Raw genomic sequence first — 20,628 nt, forward strand, 5'->3', positions numbered from 1 at the left:
GGCTGGCTGGTGAGTTATTTTGCCTCACTTCACCTCCTTGGATCTCTCTGCTTCGGTGGACCTCACCTCTCCCCCCATGATGGGAAGGAGAAGCCGGTATGTGAGAGTCTAGATGAAAGGCATTTCCTCTTGTGGCTCTTCCAGTGGTTGAGGCTATTGAATGAGAGACATTTGGGAATGGTAAATTTAAGATGGGCAAGCTACCCTGAAGCCTTCCATTTTGTAGAGCATATCAGTCCCCGAGGAGAACTTGCTCATGATCTTCTGCTTTGGGAAGTGAAGCTGACCAGCCGTATGCAGAAGTGGGTGGAGGGTGCATCTAATACGGACTCAAGAGGCCAGGCAAAATATCATGAAGGATCCTGGAATGGCAGAGGTTAGGAGGGGCCTTGGAGTATGCTAGCCTTTCATTTTACGGAAAAGAAAACAGAAGCCCAGAGAGAGGAATCGATCGCATTGTTCAAAGTTATCTTCTTGAAGGTAGAGGAGCCAAGAATAGGAAACTCATGTGATGGCTTCTTCAAGGCTCCTCCCGCCGACTTCCACCCCACCAGGTGTAAAGAGTCTGTCTCCACACAACAAAGGTCACACAGATGTTGTGTTCCATAATTAATTCCTTAACAGAAAAAGGCAAAGCATTCAAGAGACACGAGAATGCCAAAAGAACATGTAAAAAAGAGAAAGTTCAAGCTCACTTATAGTCAAAGGACCGCAGGTCATGAGAAGGTACCTGCTGAATCATCAAGAAAAAAGGCTTCTGGTAGTGTTTCATTGGTACAGTTTTTCTCAAGGGCAGTTTAATGGCATGAATGAATAGTCTTTGACTCAGCAATGTGACTTCTGGGACAAAATGCTGAAAGGTGTGTGCATAGGTGATGCAACAAATAATTTAATGGAGCATGTTTTATCATAAAAATTTGTAAGCAAAATGGATATCCAAGAATAGGAGCTGCGGCAATATCATCTTCCATAATGTTCTAGAAGAAGAATATGGGGGGAACTGTTCACAAACTTTTGTTTGAGGAAGTTGCAGAGTGTGTAACGCAACCCCGATTTCATGAAAATCTTAATTACAATAAACATATATTCCTTTTAGAATCAGAGAAAATAGTTTTAAAGTCATATGTCTTGAATAAAGCAAGATTGCAAATGATTATGCTTCGGACATGCAAGACCTCTTTCTTTCTTCCCCTGGGAGTGGAGCCACACAGGGGTAGTATCTACCTGCTGTTAGGAGGGCATTGTTGGTATCTGATGGGTAGGAAAGAACTAGAAGGAACTGGCAGAAGATAAAAGAGGGCTTCCCCTCTTGATGACCCAATGATGCCAATTAATTTTATCCCCTGCTCTCTTGGGCTCGGCATAGAACACTCGGTACAGAAGGCATGGCTCTTTCCTTTTTCGTGCTTCTTCATCCTTCTTTATTTCTACTATTTTGTCTATGTCATTAGATGCCCGAGAACCACTACTGCTTAGTACAGACAGGTTGGAGACCCCTTCACATGTATTATCCGAATCGGGTACCATGAGCTGATCTCCAAAACAGTTATTACTGGGGTACCACTGTGCTGGGAGTTTGGGGCAGAAATAAATCAAGTAAGACCTATACTTCCTTCCTCCTTGGACTTACCTATTTGGTGAGGTGCTTCGGAGCCCTTGGATGTTTATGTCCTTCTTTCTGTGGCGTCCTATTTCACATCTGACTTTCTTCCACAATTCTCAAGAAGGCTCAAGTTCAAGTGTCCCAGAAGACTTACTCTGCCTAACAACAGTTGCTAGGTCAGATGTGGCTTTCAAGCCGGCTCTTCGGGGACCCACTGAAAAATCAAATCCTACACCCATTTGCCCTCCACACGACTGCTGTAACTAGGCTATAGAAGGGGCGCATTTCATTTTATTAAAACTCTTTGCGTAATCTGACCATAATTGAGTCTGATCGGAGTCGTTATCTGATTTGCTGAATTAAATAATGGGCCTTAATTGAGTCTGTGTTAGTTGTAGAGCCCATAATGCTGTTCTTGCTTTGTCGCCCCCTCCTCCCCCCTTCTGGTTCCCAATTAACCTCTGTTCCTCTTTCCTTGCAGAGTAAAGAAGTCGGCCAGCAGCTCCAAGATGATCTGATGAAGGTCCTGAATGAACTCTACTCGGTAAGTCAGATGGTGCCTGGCTCTTTAACAAGCAGGGAAAGCAGCATTTGGCAGCCTGCAGCTGAGTTCCCATCAGCGGCAGCACAAAGATGAGCTTGAGGACGCTGCGTGGTCCCCACTGGGGGTGACTCCACCCATTTCTTTTCCTCACACTCTTATTTTCAAATCTGAACAAGCCCAAGCCCCAAACTCTCAAAATGAGCTCCCTACTCAGCTATGCAAACTAACGGTGACCTCTTCAGGACGTAACCGCCAGAGACCGGCCAAGGCCTTCATCGGCACAACTGACCCCCGGTAGCAGCAAGCCAGGGACCCCAAAGCTAATGGCGAGGAACACAGCCTGCATCGAGCCATTAGTATGTGCCTGCTGGGAAGGACTTCATGTTCAGGGTTGCGCATCAGTTCCTGGCTCCATCTACGTGTTTGCCACGAAAGCGGGTGCCCTAGAGGGCAGTCCAGGGTCCAAAATGCCCCTCATTGCAGGGGCTGATTCAGGCAGAGAGACCGGGCATCGACTCCCTGGGTTTTTAAAAGGCCTTTCAGGGCCCCCGTCTTCAGCGGGACTGTGCCCAGCCTTTGTGTCATTGTCTAGGTTTGTACCATTCTGTCCTGGAGGTGAAATTGATTTCCTGTGTTTACATGTTTATTCACTGTGTTTCCTCCCTTCCTTCCTTTCTCTCAATCTCTCTCTCTCTCTCTCTCTTCCTTTCTTTCTTCACAGGAAGACAGGCAGTGGTGACATGCATCACAGCCATTTGGGATCAGAGAATTCCATGTTCTTGATCCAAAAGCCTAGGTGTGGCTCTTTTGTCATGGCAACTGTTAAGCAGGAAAATAGGGTAGAGTAGTCATCAGACTGGCCTCCAGTGACGTTCAGCTTGTTTGGACTTCCTGCTCTGTGACTCTTCTGCTCTGAAGCCAAGCAGATAGATGGGACTCTTTAGTACGACTCCCAAGTTCTCATTTCTTTCAAGTGCAGTTAAGGCTTTTTTATAAAAATAGAAGCCTGTTGATGTGAATCATTTACAGACTAGATGCATTTTCCTGAGCCCTGTTGTCTTTTTAATGTTTTACGTCGCATTTTATTTTTAGAGCATCTTCTAGGCATCAAGAAGAGCTATTCCTCCCTTTTCCTGGCAAAGAATTCACCAAGATAGAATATGACACATGAAGTCATTATATGAATCTTTTATTTTCTCGTAAGCATCATGGGCCTCTGCTGTTTGCTCTTTCTGGGGAGGAGTAGAATGGATAGCCAACAAACCCCAAACCAGCTCAAAACCAGGTTGCCACTTCTGCAGTGGGACTAGAGGGAACAACGAAAGAACAGTGCCCAGGGATCTGTTAGCTCTGCCTCGTGTCCGAGATCTCCCAATACGCTATGATTCTTTAAAAAGAAATAAGTGAAAGGGTATAGTTCGTGCAGGAATGAAGAAGAAAACTGTGGAACTTGTTGCTCTGGTTTGAAGAGGCTAAACTGGCCAGTTGGACTGCAGTCTTCACACAGTCCAACATCAGCCAGTGCTTCCGTGCTGACGCAGAGCGCGGAATCTTCCCGCTGGCGTACAGACTGAGAATCGGCTGGGCATGGAGTTTCCTGCCAGGAGGTGAATGGGTATACACTCTTTTTATTTCTACTTCATTTTATTGTCATGTAGTTGACACCCAGTGTTACGATGGTTTCAGGCGTACAACACAGTAATTCAACAAGCACTCATGAGTGCGCCTACCTTCGTTCCATACAATGCTATTAGGACACCACTGTGTTCCCTGTGCTGTATCTTTTATCCCTGGATACACACTCGTTTTATTTGTCCAAGGCCAAAATACAAATTTGACTCAGGTCTCCGCATACTTCGTGTCTCTCCAGTCACACTTCCTAAAATATCCGTCAGTAGTTAAGGGTCAAGTGAGTTTGCAGATCCTGTAGGCCATTAGAAAGTTCAGAGGACAGAATTGAGTTGTTTCTTCTGTAGGGTGAGATGAGTGTAGGACTGGCTTCAGGAAGGCACCATGGCATTAGGGTCTCTGACTGTCCCAATTTGCCTAGAACTGAAGGGTTTTGGGGGCATGAGACTTTGAGTGCTACACCTAGGAAAGCCCTTTGGTAAACAAGGACAGTTGGTCACTCGACATTTGACAGTGGTTTCAATAAGGAAGAACTTGGCAGTCATATAATAGGGGGTTTGGGAAGCTACTTGCTGAATGTTCTCCTTCTCTCTCTCTCAGAGGAGTTAAGAAGAGAACAAGGGAGACCTTTTTATAGAGAGCTCTCACCTTATTTGCTTTTTGGGAAGGCAAGAGGGCCTTTTGCTTCAGTAACCCCCATGGGCAGTGGAAGTTATTCGTGGGCCATGGGATAAAGGAAACCAAGGATATAAGGAACCCACCATGTTCAGTGTTCTCCTTGGCTTGTATCTCCCCTAATGCTCAAAATATTTCTTTTTGGGAGACTGATTACCCAAGGGTTGATAATTTAAGTACTTTTGAATCTTGATGATCCAAGGGGCAGAGTCTCGGTGTTCCCAAATAAGGATGCCTTTGGGCAGGAGGCCCAGACTCATCCATAAGTGGCCAGCTGCCCTTCTGTACCTTCCTCTTTTCTGCCTGAGGGACCTTTGAATTTCCTGACTTGGCATTCTGTGCCAGGGGCTGCTTCCCACAGCTGCCATTCATAGAGCAACCCTAGTGAGCTTTCTCCTCCATGTGTGTCTCCCCCCATATTGAGCTAGCTAGTTGGGAGGCTATGGTCATAAGGGGTTTTCATTTTCCAACTGGTGACCCAGGGATGCCTTTGAGGTTGGAGCATACTGCTTCCTGAAGAACTCTGGAATTCTCTGCCTCAGTTGTACTCACAGTTTGTATCTGAAAAAGTCCAGCAAGTACCCAAAGGAAGGAGGGTCTATAGGGGCACAGAAGCCACATGGATTGGCTAAGTAGGAAGAGTCAAATAAGCCCTAGAATTGAGAAAGGAAGGAGAGGTGTTGTAATGCTGGGGTGTGGTTGCCCTAGAAGTTTCATGCTTCTGTACTCCCCTTGAATATATGGCTGCTTGATCTGGTGCAGTACCTGTCTGCAGGCCCAGCTGCAGCAGACTGGTACTGGGCACCCGCTCCCAGGAGACTGTCAGTGAATAGACAACCAGCTCTGCTTGCCTGTTTGTCCCCAGTACTAGGCACTAGAGATACAGACACAAATAAGAGATGTCCCTGAGCTCAAGGCATTTAGTTTTAAGAGAAGAGACAGAAAAGTAAAGCAGCAAGTAAAGTATGAGGTGATGATATTTACATGAAGTCAGGCTTCTTAGAGAGAGATTTGAATTGAATCTTAATTGCCAAGCGGTCTTTTATTGTTCCCCAAATGTTCCTTTTTGGTTATATTCTGTTCTTGTTTCATGACATGATGTCTTTTTGTTTTTCATTGACCTCTCTGGGGATATTATTGATTGCTTTTGAAGTTTTCTTCTTTCTGTATACTTTCTGTTCTCTCTTAATTGCTTGTTTTGGTCTTGGCCTTTCATAGTAGATATTTTCCTTAAATTTTTGGTACTCCTTAGCTGCCTTTTCTTATTCTAAAGTGAGGCATTGAAAAGCCCGTTGAAAGATCTGTGCTATCTGTGGTCTTTACTGTAGGGTGATCTGACTGGTGTTTCCTTGGGGAAGCCCTGATAATCACTAGTTCTAGGTCTTTTATCTTGGACAGTCAGATTCCCCAGACAAGGCTCTTTTGACTTCCTGCCTGTGTCTGGGGCCTGAGTTGTGTAAGAGGCCAGGGCCATCACAATGTTCGTGTAGAATTTTCTGTTGATCTTCCTATTTTAAGTTCAGTACCCCGATTCTCAGCTTAGCCTGGTGTTCCCAATGCATAGGCCCTCTATAAGAGAAGGTGCCTCTAGTCCTCCCTGGAGGGGGAGAGGATGGGATCTGGTAGTCCAGCAATTCTAGGCTTTCAGTAATTTCTCTTGTTTTAACTCCCATCTTCATCCCACTGCCACCAGTTCCTCTTAGGGCTTCAGTGATGTAAGTCTGCTTGCTTCTTGGCTCTGCCTTCATTTGGTTTAGGGTTTGGTGGATCATTCACTACTTGCCTCCTTGCTTTTTATGTGCTGTTTTCATTCTTTTTATTTTCCTCAGTTTATATCTAAGAAATAATAATAAAAACTCTTTTCTGTTTAGTGTGGCTTGGGGAGAGATCAGGGCTAATGGCATAAATTAAGAATTTGTTTTTTGAAGTAAAGTGAATTCTCTTTGTATAACTGAGAATTTAGACTTCTGAGTTTTCCCCCTAGTTTATATTTGCCTCTCTCTCTCTATATATATGTATGTATATAAATATATGCACACACATATTTATATGTATATATGTCTATTTCTCCAAGTTCTGTCTTGACTTCCCTAATTTTCCCAATTGTTTTGGTATCACTTATTTAAGCTTTGACCCCTGAGTACCTCAGTTTTTCCTTGAGTTGAAGGATACTAGCTATACTTCTTCCATATTTCCATAGAGGACAGATTTGGTGTCATTAAGTCAAAGTCTTCCAGGCAACCACATTGATTGTAAAATTGTCAACTGTGGACATGACACATTTCCCAACTGTGGAGAAGAGAAGAAAACACAAAAGAGGAAGTGGTGCTTACCTTTTGGAACTCATAGTTTCTTGGACTAGGTGGTGTTTTACTCTTTCACAGAGAGTTCTTTAGTGGAAAGGAGCAATATAAATCATTAAGTTTTATTACTTCATTGTTGTCTTCTTGGCATTATTCCTTTGAGTCCTTTTTTGACTCATATTCATTCATAGTGTTTCTTGTATCATTGTGAAATGAAAATTCACTTTTTTAAAAATCATTTTTTCAACTATTCATTCAAGCTTCTGAATCATATTCAGGTGAAAAGAAAGAAAAAGTAGTCTACCCTTCTTCAGCCTGGATAATACGTGCCTCTTCCTCACTTCCTAGTCACTCCGGAATCTGGGGGACGGTTTGAATTTCTTAGAAAGGTTTTTAATACCAGTTACTAAATATCATTTCACCAGTATAGAAGAGTGGAGAGTTGATCTTATACTTATGGAAAATGATGTCAGGTTGAAAATAAGGTGAAGAGTAGATTTAAAAAGTTCTGTATCCAAAATGAGACATTTAAACTGTAGTGAACTTTGATTTTGTCGATGGCCCGATATTCTTTATTCTTTCCACCACTTCTTGCTGATCCTAAGGGATTAGTATACCCATAAGGTCATCCAGGATTTCTCAACCTCAGCACCATGGATGTTTTGGGCAGACAGTTTTGTGATGGGTTGTCCCGTACCCTGGGTGGTTAGCAGCCTCCCTGGACTCTGTCCAGCAGATGCCAGTAGCAAGCTCCCAAGTTGTGACAATCAAAAATGTCTCCAGGGGGCGCCTGGGTGGCTCAGTGGTTTAAAGCCTCTGCCTTCAGCTCAGGTGAGCCTGCTTCTACTGCCTCTCGCTCTGCCTGCCTCTCTGCCTACTTGTGATCTGCGTTAAATAAATAAAAATCTTGATTTTTTAAAAAAAAAAAAGGTCTCCAGATTAGCCCCCCACTTAGGACCACTTCTCTAACACGAAGACCTAATAAAGCCAGTTCCTCTTTTCAACCCGGTCTTGACTAAACCTAACCTTACCTCCCAGCTAACCCAGCTCTGGTCCTGTTAAGAGGAAGACACTGGTGCCTAGTGGCTCAGAATGTAGACTTTGTGGTCTGACACACCTGAGTTTGAATCCTGATTCTGCCATGTATGAGTGGTGTGACATAGCGTGGGATAGTTTAATCTCTTTGTGCCTCAGTTTCCCCATCGTTAAAAGTGGAGACAATCACGTCTTTTATGGAGGAGTTGTGAGGGTTCAGTGAGACAGCTCACATAAAGCCTCTGACACGCAGCACGTACTAGGTAAGCGGTGGATATCATTGTCAGTATTACGCCCTTACTCCCCGTTGTTCAGTCTGCACCCCGCGCCCTCACACATGCACCTGGCTCCCACACTCTTTCTCCCTGTCAAAGAGATCACGCGGCATTAAAAATGTCAGCACTCTTGAACTTGAGCTTTCTTGGTTGTAATCAGCATTTTTAATTCCCAGATAGAAGCCAGAGGCTCCCTGTGTAGAAACAGAGAGCTCCAGCAGGGACGAGCGGGCATTTTGTGGTTGGACGTACCTTTGGGAGGAAGCACGCACAAGTTCTAGGCTTCCCTGCCTCCTTTGTAAGAAAAGAGATTGGACCCCCAGATAGTGGCTTTGGTGGGAAATATGAAAATTGTTTTTTTCTCCTTTAATATTACTTCCTTCCTATGGCAACTCTAACTTTACCCGATGTGGGTTTTATTCCTTCTTGGGCTCTCACCTGAATTGCTGTGTGGGTTAACAGTCTTCACAGGGTTGTTTTCTAGATCCCAGGGTCACCGTAAGGATGAAATGAGAAAATGTTTGTGTAGCACTTGGCAGAAAGCCAAGCATATACTACATGCTCAAGAAACAAGAGCTACCATTGTTCTTGCCCCTGCTGTTCTAATTAGCTCCCGTGAGGGAGGGTGCTTGACCCACATGAAGTGGGCCAGACGGATCCTTAGAATGCTAGGCCACTAGAAGGAGCTTTGGGAGCCTTTCTTCTTCCCCGTTTTGTATCTGAAGGGTCCCGAAGGTATTGACTGCTCCATCTGTGTCTGTGCTGGACACTGGAGACTCCGTCGCTGTCTGTGCTGGCCCTCTCAGGGTTCCTGACCTGCCCTGGAAGGGCTTTGCTCTTGGGATCCGAGTGGTGGTGACGTACATGTCCTGTGTACTTGACCTTGTGAGCTGGCTAAGAGAGAGAAATTACTTAGCTGAATTAAAAGAGTCATGATTACAGGTGTTGATAAATAGAAGTAAATAACACATAATGGAAGATACAAAGTCCTTTTAATAAGAAGACATTGGCTCCGTTCAAATGCTGCTTTCCTGTGCTTTGGGGTGGTCTTTAATATGCAGTGTTGGCTGAGTGGAACACTTAAGAACCTTTCCCTTAAGAGGGTGAGGATGTTGCTTCCTGTGGCACAGGTCAGCTGAATCTGGTAGTCTGTAAAGCGGAGAATTGACCCTATTGACTTGACCTCTGGGGGCGGGGGCGGGGGTGTCTTGCAGGTCATGAAGACCTATCACATGTACAATGCCGACAGCATCAGTGCTCAGAGCAAGCTAAAGGAGGCAGAGAAGCAGGAGGAGAAGCAATTTGGAAAATCGGTAAAGCAGGAAGACCGGCAGACCCCACGCTCCCCTGACTCCTCATCCAATGTCCGCATTGAAGAGAAGCACGTCCGGAGGAGCTCGGTGAAGAAGATTGAGAAGATGAAGGAGAAGGTATGTATGCGTCCGCAACTGTAGGGGCTGGGGAGGAACACTGAGAGTCAGGACTGAGAGTTTTCCAATAGGTGCTATGAAGAGCGGAACAAAGAAACTCATTCCTTTAGTGCCTAATGGCCAAAAGTGAGTCCTTGCCATCTGCCCTGGAAGACATTGTAGGTAACAGAAGAACTTGGGTGTGGGGGCTCCAAGTTTTTGCCTGTAGCAGATTCATAAGGACCAGAATAAACCTCTCCCAAGCCTGGGAGAGGGACCACAGACCTAGGGCTGGGCTTCAGATGTCCCGTACTCAGGGGCAGATGTAGGGACCCCTTCTTCCGGCTGGTGGTACAAGGATGGAGAACAGTGTTTGCCGATAGAACCAAAGTGGGACAGGAATCTAAAGTAGGGAGCCTCATTAACCTTTCCTGGATTGATCTACATTATGCCCTTGAATCTCATTAAACAGAATTAGAACCCAATTTAAGGCAGACGCGCACAGGGAGTAGCCGCACTATTGTGGTTCTTGAATGTACTGTACTTTCATCTTTTAGAGCACAATCTCCCCTTTTAAAAAAAAGTAGAATTGAACTTTTGTTCTGTTTTCAGCGCCAAGCCAAGTACACAGAGAATAAGTTGAAGGCCATTAAAGCTCGGAATGAGTACTTACTGGCTCTGGAAGCAACCAATGCATCTGTCTTCAAATACTACATCCACGACCTGTCTGACCTTATTGATGTAAGTGCTTCAAGCTGGGGGCTCAAGGGTGCCTTTTTCCTGGGTTTGGAGAACTGGTCAGGTGTTGCCCAGTTCTGTTGCTCGGCCTCTTGGATCATTTTGAGAAGAATTTTGACGACAGTAGCTGTGGTCCATTAGGGGCTAGCCTTGTACCAGGCAAGAGGTGAAGCCCTTTTTACTTTATCTTATTTGGTTCTTACTACAATCCTGGGAGGAGGGCACTCTTTTCTTTGTTTTTACAGTTTAAAATTCAGAGTTTAGATGAGTTTACCCACAGTCAGCTAATAAGTGACAGAGGCAAGATTTGTCCCTAGGTCTGATGACGAACTCAATGCTCATAGCTGCAGTGCACTTTGGTCTCTCAGGAACCGTTCCCTTAGGTCAGCTGCTTGCACACAGATGTGAATGGCTAGAGTTACAGAGTTAGAAGGCCATGCCTTACATTTAGATGGTACTTGACGTCTCTTAGTATTACTTCATTTGACTATCCTGTCACCTTCTGGATCAGTGCTACTGTCTCCAACTTGAAGATTAGGAATCTAGGGCTCAAGAAGGTTACCTGCCCACAGTTACACTGCACTCGAAGGTCCTGGTCAATAAGGTAGCTAGATGCCCTTGACCTATGGCCTGTGCTTTCTGATTCGTGACGCAAAGATGATGAGAGAAGCCGGTAAATAGGCACATCTGTTTTGCACGCATTAGGCACAAGGGATATGCTTTTTGTCTTTTGCCTTATGGTCAACCTTGGCCTCGCTTCTCCTGCTGCTTTTCTTCAAACTTTACATTGAGTCTTACAGACGCCCACCTAGCCCTGTTCCTGAGCCGGCCCTGACTATAGCTGCGGGAATACACCTTTCCTTCTAGTCTTCAAGTGGGGGGCCAGGAGCCAGCTGACTCAGGTGTACCCGGGCTGGTCTCCTCTCTGAAGCCTGATATTGGCCTCTAGCTGTCCGCAGGTAGCCACTGGGCTTTCTAGAAGCATCTGGCCAGACCTGGCACACTTGCCTGACTTGGTTTCTCAGTGAGTGAGCCTGCCACAATTTGCAACAGCATTTGGGGTCTGGTGTAAGGTTCAGGTTCTCTGGGGCTGGGTACTGACCTGTTTTGGAACTCTGCCATGCTGCCCTCTCCCCACCTCTCTCTCCGGCAAACAGAGGAACTGGACTTGATCATGGTGCTGAAATCTGGCTTCACATGCTTGGGGAACTTTTCCAAACTAGTTCCTCCAGCCAGGGACTTTTGATTTGGTAGACTTCTGCCTGTTCATGTCCTGGGTGTCATGGTCCCACCGGGTAAGGGGAACCCATAGGCCTATTCCAGGCATGACTTTCTCCTCTTTGCTTGTTGATGCCAGTCTCAGCACTGTCCCTCGGTGGAGGTCAGAGTGCTAAACAGGATCCTTTCTCCTCAGGAGGGGAATGGCTCTTCACTGTCGGGAGCGATGCCTGTTCTCAGCATAAGAAAGAGAATCAGATCTTTCTTATGTTCCATTTCTGCTATATATCTCACATTTGGTTTAAAAAAAAAAAGAATCGGGCGCCTGGGTGGCTCAGTGGGTTAAAGCCTCTGCTTTCGGCTCAGACCATGGTCTCAGGGTCCTGGGATTGAGCCCTGCGTCGGGCTCTCTGCTCAGCAGGGAACCTGCTTCCCCCTCTCTCTCTTCCTGCCTCTCTGCCTACTTGTGATATCTGTCTGTCAAATAAATAAAATCTTAAAAAGAAAAAATCAGGCCATGCAGTCCATCACACCTCTTTGCCCCCAGAACATCAACTTTCCTGCCCCTTTCACCAGAACACCGGACTCAGAGGGAGATGGGCTACAGCTGTGTCAGTCATCTTGCAGTCCGTAGACCCTCCATCAGATACGCGCGGGTGTTTTAAAATCAGTCCAAGAAGCAAGGTATTTTGCACCTTATTCTCAGTTAAAAAGAAGATGTTAGAGCCCATCTTCATGGGATATGGTACCAAGTTTCATGAAAAAGCATCCTCTCGGCCTCCTTAGTGCTCGCTCAGCTGGGCTATGGGTATATAGGTTACTGTGGGCGGGTCCGTGTTAGTAGCGTTCCAGGCCACTCAGACAGCCGAATCCCTCTTGATGTGTTTGTTATTTATTTTGTTTTCATTTTTCCTGAAGTGAGGACAGATTGATTACTCTTTTTCCTTTTTAAAGCTGACAACATTATGTGGCTAAGTAAATATTTATTTGGAATGACACTATGTGCTTAGCACCAAGGGTACAAAATGTATAAAATCATTTTTGCCCTAGAGGTGTTCATAGACCTACAAAAAGATAATTTCTATGAAACTGGCTAACTGCAATGCTGAGGGAAGCCCGGGGGACCCTAGGACTGTGTTCTTCAAACCATAGATCATATTCCATTAGGGGGAGTCATGAAATCACTTTTATGCATTTGACTTGTTTGTTGTTTTTTTTTTAAATGAATAAACTAGAATAGAACAGAACAGACTAGAATAGAATGAGAAGGAAATTAGAATATCTAAGGTATATCATACTTAGATTAAGTTTTATTTTGTGAAACTGTCAGGTGTGTGTGTGGGAGGGGGTGTGTGACAAGATGTATTTCTTATTGGAAGCTGGAAGTAAAAAAAAGTTTGACTGACTGCACTAGGAACAGAGGAATGTTTCTTAGTGTCTGTACGCTCCATGAAGGCGGGAACCAAGTCTTCTCTTTACCTTAATATGGAAACTGGGGCACCTGGCTGGCTCAGTTGGGAGAGCATACGACTCTTGATCTCGGGGTTGTGAGTTCAAGCCTCATGTTGGGGATAGAGATTTTATATACACACACACACACACACACACACTTTATATACTAAGGTTTCTCTTTTATTTATTTATTTATTTATTTATTCATTAGAGATTTTATTTATTTGACAGAGAGAGAGAGGTCACAAGTAGGCAGAGAAGCAGGCAGAGAGAGAGAGGTGGGGAAGCAGGCTCCCCGCTGAGCAGAGGGCCTGATATGGGGCTTGATCCCAGGACCCTGAGATCATGACCTGATCTGAAGGCAGAGGCTTAACCCACTGAGCCACCCAGGCGCCCCTTCTCTTTTTTTTAAACATACGCACAGTGCTTAATACTCAGTTGACCACATAGTATATTCACTGAAGGAAGACAGGAGTAAAAGGAGTAGGAAGAAGGTGATTTCTTAAGGCAAGACTTTTTTTTTTTTCCTTTTGGTGTCTTTTAATACTGCCTAGAGATATAATTTATTTACACCGCCCGAGAGTAAGTGTTACAGTTTCAAAAGTTAGGATAAATTCAGACACGCTTGTAACCTACATCTCTGTCAAGACTGAGAATATCTCCATTGCCTCAGAAAGTTCTTCTTTTCTCTTCCCAGTCAGTCCTCCCCCACCCAAAGCAACCACTGTTCTGATTTCTTTCACCATAGATTAGTTTCGCCCGTTGCAGGACGTCACAAAGATGGGGTTTTGTAGCACGTGCTCTTCAAACCTGGCCTTTTTTGTGCAGCCTGATGTCTCTGGTCGGCACCCCTGCTAGTGCCCGTATCAGTGGTTTCCGGGATGATCAAGGCAATAAAAATGGCCAAAGGACACCTGGGCCACACAGCAGCAGTGGGGGCAGGAGTGAGTGGGAGCCTGGGTACCTTGGCGTTCTGATCGTGACAGGATCCAGAACTTGCTTTAGGACAGGGGATGAATCTTGTGCCCGTCTGTCGCCCTCTGCGTTACGGACACTATGCTGCCTCCCTCCTCGTGGTGTGGAAGGGCGGTGTGTGTGAAGGCATTGAGGTTGAGTGAAAAGTTACTTTTGTTGGTGCCAGGACACTGACATGAGGACTAGCCTTTGACTTCATTTTATAATATAACAAGATTGAAACTTGGACTGTAGAAACCCGCATGAGGCATCTGACACGTACCAGGAAACCTTGACTTCAGGCCAGAAAGACACTCTGAGCTGACTTAATGGAGTCTGAGAGCTGTAGGCTCGTTGGAATGTGGCTTTCCTCCCCCGTCCTCCTGTGGCTTTCCCAACCCAGGAGCAGATGGATGAATGAAGAACAGGGCATTGTCCTCAAGCATAGCTGGGGGCTTGTGAGGGCTCCGCGCTTGGGGAGAGAATCCGTGACACCACAAGCACCCAAGCTGGCCGTGAAGGAATGCAGCTTCATAGGAAACTTACAAAGGGCATTTATTTTTCCCTTCTGTGTGAACTAGAAGTAGATCTTATGAAACACCCATGTTTCTTTTCTAGGCCTTCTCCAGAGTCTCTGGGTGAGGACGTGAGCTAGTAAAGGGTTAATGAGCTGTCAACTCAAGTCCTCACACATCTGGATGGGCTATCATTAAATTCTTATAAAAATTTGATTTCCCCTGAGAGAGTTTTCATCAAACATTTATATAACCCAGAAATGGCCAGGGGAGCTTGGCATGGCCACGGAACTCATCAGAAGCCACTAAAAACGTACCTTGTCCCCATTGTGAGGGAAAATAATGTGCTGCCTCCACTCACTGGGATTCTCTTGGGAACAGAGATGAAATATTCAAATTCCGTTTACCTAACCTTGCCAGAAATTGCTTCTTTGCTAAGGCCTCAGTGTCTGGCTGTCGTGCTTGCAGAAATCTGTGGATAGCCAAGGCTCTGTAAAACCTATCCTGGGTCTCCCTGGTTGGCTGGAGGCACAGAGGAGCCAGAGGGCACACTGTGAGTCAGGCCCCCCTCAGTGGCACAGAGAAGCTACAGAACAGCTAGATCAAGGGGGCATCAGGCAGCTGGAGAAAGCTGCCTGCCTTCCATAGGCCGCATGGAGTGAATGACACAAGGGCCTTCGGTGGCCTCTCGTCCATCTACTGATGTGTATGAAATGCCTACTATGAGCAAGGCTTCGTGGGGTGGAGGAGGCTACCATGAAGGAATGACACTGGCCAGGCCCTCTTTGAGGCTTGTCTTCTGGTGGGGGTGAGAGAAAATGGTAAGTCTCAGAGTGAGGGAGTGTGTCCTGTGTCACGTGAGGGCTGGTATGGTGCGGTCCTGAGAAGAGGCCAAGTTCAGTGGATGCCAGGGTTGCAGGGCTGGCTGGCTTTCCAGAGGCTGGGGATTTGATTTGGATTTTGAAGATGGGGTCCATTTCCAACAAGAGAGAAGAGCGGGAAATACGTCAAGAAGGGAGGATGCTGGGTAAAGGGCAGCGATCAGTTGATTTGGGGATCTTGGGGACTGATGTGGAAGTGTCTGCATGATGCCAGGTGTGCATCAGGACATTGCCTGTTACCAGCCTCGTGACAACGGGTGAGGCCGGTGTTGTCCTCAGGGGAGCAGAGAGAGGTTAAATTGCTCGCTCCAGGTCGTGCAGCTGACTTGAGGCCTGCTGCTGTCCCATACTCTGCCCTAAGCAGGAGCATGTCCTTGGTTAGAGCCTGAGGAAGGGAACGGAGGGAGATGGTATCGATGGTCAGACCGCAAGACAGATGAGAATTAGTTCTGGCTGGTGACCTCGCCTCACCGTTCTGGTCTGGGAAATGAAGATAATACCAGCCTCGCTGGGATTAGTATGAGGATTCAGACGTAGAACGTACATAAAGCACTTAGCACGCGTCGGGCAGACGGTAAGCATACTGAGTAAAAAAAAAAGAGGTATTTTTAAATTCCCAAACTAAGCAAGGTTTGAACGCTAAAAGCTTCTGTAGGTTCTTCAGCAGGGGAGTGGCCTAACAAAAGCCATCTTTGAAGACAGTGAAGCAGACAGCTCTGGTGTGGGATACGGGTCTGAATCGGGGCAGAGGTGCAGAGAATGGAGTCACCAGAAATACAAAGGTGAGGAAGGGCGCCCCGCCCCCACCCCCCATTCTCTCCTGCACTAAAGAGCTCCCCACTCGCTCAGCCCTGCGCACTGCCTTATTTCTGTTCACAGACTCGTAGGCACCCAGCTCATCATCAGCGTCTGCGCAGGGCTCGTCAGGAAGGTTTTCAAGTTCAAGGGCAGCCTGGCTAGCCCAGCAGCGCCTTTCAGAGGAGGAAGGGCTCCTGCACATGAAGTCTCCCAATCAGCTGCTTTTGTCTCGCTTCCATTTGCTCTTCCCTCCCAACTGGATTTGATGTCTTTCCATCCTCCGCCTCTAGTTAAGCTGTAACTGCTGTTCTTACACGGCCGCCAGGCACCTGCCAGCGCCTCTTGGCAGCGACCCAGAGCCCAGCCCGACAGGCGCTCTGTCGCTGAGCTTCTTGTCAGATGCTCAGAGGAGGAGGCACGCCACGTGCTTTCTCTTCCCCAATCGTGGCTGCTCCCGATGTGAACATGATGAGGGGAGAGGCGGGGGGAAGTAAATATGATGCCTGCCTATGGAATGAAATAGCAGTCCGGCAGATGGTCTGACTCTACCCATGGATTCTTCACTGGCGTTTCTTCTCGGGTTCTGGATCCCAGAGCTGCTTGGGCAATAGAGGGGATAATGGATGGCCAAGGAATTTGGATCTCAGGGTCCTTTGGGAGGGTTGGGGAATATTGTCAAACGCCACTGCTGAGGAAGGGCCGTAGAGATTATAATTAGTACAAGTATTTTCAGACTTCTTCTCGAGCAGAATTCTTTCTTCAAATTAGACCTTACATAGAGCCCCAGTCTACTGGGCGCCTGGGTGGCTCAGTCAGTTAAACATCTGCCTTTGGCTCAGGTCATGATCCTGGAGTCCTGAGATTGAGTCCTGCATCGGGCTCTCTGCTCAGTGAGGAGCCTGCTTCTCCCACTACCCCTCCCCCAACTCATACTCTCTTTCTTTCTTTCTCCCTCAAAAATAAGTAAATAAAGTCTGAAATTAAAAAGGATCCCAATCTATTATGTAGATAAAAAAGCAGAGCTGGTTTGGTTGAACCAGATAGGAGGCTCCAAGTCCTACTGGTTGCTGCCCTTTTACCCCCTTCTCGAGGGCAGCCTAAGTACTGGCATAGAACCTCAGAACTCTCGGGGCACCTGGGTGGCTCAGTGGGTTAAGGCCTCTGCGTTTGGCTCCGGTCATGATCCCGGGTTCTTGGGATCGAGCCCCATGTCGGGCTCTCTGCTCACCGGGGAGCCTGCTTCCTCCTCTCTCTCTGCCTGCTTCTCTGCCTAGTTATGATCTCTATCTGTCAAATGAATAAATAAAATCTTTTAAAAAAATGCAATCTTTAAAAAACAAAAAACAAAAAACCTCAGCGCTCTCATCTGCAGCCTGAAAACCACCAACCTGGCCAAATCTGTTCATTTTGCAGCTGAGGGTACAGGTTCAGGGTTGGGGACTGGCTTTCCCAAGGTTGCTTGACTTCCTGTCAGTGCCCTTTTTTTTTTTTTTTTTTTAATACTATTGCCTTTCTCATACCTTTTTTTTTTTTTTCATTTTGCTTTAGAAAATCAGAATCCTTTACATGATCTGAATTTTCCCAGTTAAGACTGACACTTAAAGAAATTTTCCATCTTTTAAATGCTAAATCCGAGTCTGCTGCTAAGGCCTGTCCTAGAACGGTGGGAGCAGGTAGGGATGATGACAGACGACAGGGTCTGCTCCCCATTCTCCTCTTCTCCCACTGGGGTTCAGTGTTGGTGTAAGTGAACTGCTCTTGGGACACTTGCGAGTTGTGAACCTTAAATGCTGAGGTGGCCTGGTTTGGTTCATAGGTCGTGACTTGACCACAGTGACCCTCGGGGAGTGGCAGGCTGTATTTTCATTGTTGAATTTTGTTATAATGGTATCCCCAGAGAAACCCTAAGGTGGAAGAGGATTCCCTTCAACCCTCAGCTCTTCTGAGGGTTATTATTGGATAACCCTCATTGGATAGCACTGTGCAGCGTGTGATGAAATAGTTTCCTTCTGTCCTGTTGAGTGCTCACCTTCCCAGTCAGCCTGTAGTCCCCCGAGGTGTGTCTTCCACTGAATTGGGAGTAGAAACCCGAAATCTCACCTGGATCTTGGAAGTCAGGATGTCAGCCTTCTGGCTGCACAGCCAGTTGCTCTGATATGGTCAGAGATGCCCGGGGGCCACCTCCCTTGCTGCCAAGCCTTGGGACTGTCTATGGTTTGCTCATGTGCCTTCTCCGTCCCACAGCAGTGTTGTGACTTAGGCTACCATGCCAGCCTGAACCGGGCGCTACGCACCTTCCTCTCCGCTGAGCTGAATCTGGAGCAGTCAAAGCACGAGGGTCTGGATGCCATCGAGAATGCCGTAGAGAACCTGGATGCCACCAGTGACAAGCAGCGCCTCATGGAGATGTACAACAATGTCTTCTGCCCACCTATGAAGTTTGAGTTCCAGCCCCACATGGGGGACATGGTGAGGTCTTCTTCCCATCACCACACTCCCTAAGGGTCTTGAGCTCACTTGTGCCTGGATTCATACGCTGAGGCCACATTATTCTGGGGAGAGCAAGGCCTGGGCTGGCTTCCTGTCAGGTGGGTGAGGAGCATTCCACTCATTCGGCAAATAGCCACGGAGCAGCAGGTAGCCACGGAGCACCTGCTGGACTTGACTGTGGACGTGGGGGATTAGGGCCCTCAGGGAGATTCCAGTCTAGTGTGTGGAGAGAGAGTTGGAAATATGCATAGGGAGGGGCACCCAGGGGGTCCAGCAGGATCAGAAGAGGTGAAAGACAGCAGGTGTATAAAAACCAACAGTTCAGTATGGGAAGAGGGAAAGATTTGGAGAAGGCCTCCAAATGGTGAGTCTGGAGGAAGAGCTGACATGGGGAAGATACTCGCAGCTTTTGACAGGGACGGAGGGCTAAGTGCAGCACTAGTAATGTCATCCTTCATCACTTGGCAGAGATCTAAAGGATCTCATTCTCTTGATATTCGAAGACTGCAATAAAAGGTATAGCTTTGCTTGGGTATTGGACAAAAAAGAACGGGTAAGACGGACAAGAAGGAGCTAAGATGTCATCCCAGAGGCCTGATGCTGTCTGCCCAGGCTGGAGAACAGGAACATGGGGGCCCTGTTTTGAACTTTCCCCCTCCAAGACTGAAACAAGAACGGCGTAAACCAAGTGAGAGGAACAAGAAGCTCTTTGGTTTTAATTACTCTGAATCTTTTAGTTCCACTTGGGGTGGTTTTGCATGCATATCGGAGTGAACCCTACTCCTGTCTAGAGAAGCTACCCTTTACCTTCCGGGCTAAACCGGAAGGAGGATGTGTATACAGCCTTACATAATAGAAAGATCTTCAGGCATGTTGGATTTAGGAGTCGGAAGTTATCAAGACTCCAATTTTTTTTTTTTTTTTTTTCTCTCGGCGTCACATCTTGTATCTTGGCTCTATTCTCAGTTAGGCTCTCCTCCCGTAAGGCCAAAATGACTATATATCCAGCTGAATCTTCTTGTACATCCAAACCCAGTAGAAGGAGTATCTGCTTCCCTCCTAGAAACCCCCACAAAAGTCTCACTGTGTCTTCTTCGTTCTGGTTGGCTGATGTGTTTATCCCTGAGCCACTGATCGCGGCTGAGTGTCTGCAGTTGGCTGATTGGCTAATGCCTAAGTCACGTGCTCCACCCCGGAGTCGGGGAGAGCCTCTTCCGAAATGCCTGACCTGAGTTGTGGGGTGGGAGGTTCCCCCAGAAGCTAGTCAGGCCAGAGTTGCCAGAAGAAGGAGGAAGGGATGTGTGGTGACTGAGAAACAACCATTTCCTCTCAACAAGAGAATAGTATATCCAACAGGATTAGTATCCAGATGCTTTTTAGAAAACCCTGTCCCAGAATGACAACTGTTGGCAGTGTTACTAGAGGATTCGCTGTCATCGATAGTCCACAGTGGAGTATGGGACATTTCTATCCTAAAGACAAAAATGTAGAGATGATTCTTTCGCCTCCTCAGGGAAAACCAAACCATGCACAGTTTGTTTCCATTTCTGTGACTTAGGAAATGTCAGTGTCTGAACAGATGGGGAAGTGAAATGGCAGAGTGTGCAGTCAGAGGTGGGGGGGGCAGTGTGCCACCGAGCCCCAGGAAGCCCCATTCCTCACCTGCCCTGGCTTCTGGTCCAGCTTGTCTTCCAGTCCCCTCCTCCGGCTGCCACTGACATTCCTTCCCAAAAATCAGTGGAACTCTGGGACCAGAGTGATACATTTTTCTGGTGTTGACTGAGTCGCCTTCGGAGCCAAACAGCTTGTCTCCATAAAGGGAGAATGAGAATGCTGGGTGCTCGGGCCCCCTCGTAGCCTTGTCAGTGCCTCGGTTTCCTACCGCGGAGCACAGCTGGAACACATTACCGTGCACCCCGGTAGAGGACCTCGGCCAAGGCATGCATCAGCAGCCCTGCTGCTTCTTAAAGGCATAGGCATGGAGGTCCGTTTTGCGTACGTGGGTCCTCCCTGCTAGGTCTAGGTTGCTTAAAAATCAGTAGTTCACTCTCTGGCCTCGGCCCTCCCTCCCTGTGATACAGCTGACCAGCCACAGAGCCAGGCAGGGGC

The 20,628-nt window shown here is 46.9% G+C and overlaps 1 protein-coding gene across 8 annotated transcripts in view; it reads left to right on the forward strand.

Moving 5' to 3' along the window:
* SRGAP2 (SLIT-ROBO Rho GTPase activating protein 2) overlaps nt 1–20,628 on the forward strand; it is a 236,557-nt gene that overhangs the window by 150,441 nt on the left and 65,488 nt on the right. For 6 of the 8 annotated variants that reach the window (XM_044267770.1, XM_044267772.1, XM_044267775.1 and 3 more), the window contains 4 exons: nt 2,085–2,147; nt 9,279–9,494; nt 10,086–10,214; nt 18,274–18,498. In XM_044267770.1, coding sequence (XP_044123705.1) covers nt 2,085–2,147; nt 9,279–9,494; nt 10,086–10,214; nt 18,274–18,498 — 633 coding nt within the window. The remainder of the gene's footprint in view (nt 1–2,084; nt 2,148–9,278; nt 9,495–10,085; nt 10,215–18,273; nt 18,499–20,628) is intronic. The other 2 variants (XM_044267771.1, XM_044267773.1) reach the window with 1 other exon arrangement.

Source organism: Neovison vison, chromosome 10, assembly GCF_020171115.1.
Source record: "Neovison vison isolate M4711 chromosome 10, ASM_NN_V1, whole genome shotgun sequence".
NCBI classification, from domain to species: domain Eukaryota; kingdom Metazoa; phylum Chordata; class Mammalia; order Carnivora; family Mustelidae; genus Neogale; species Neogale vison.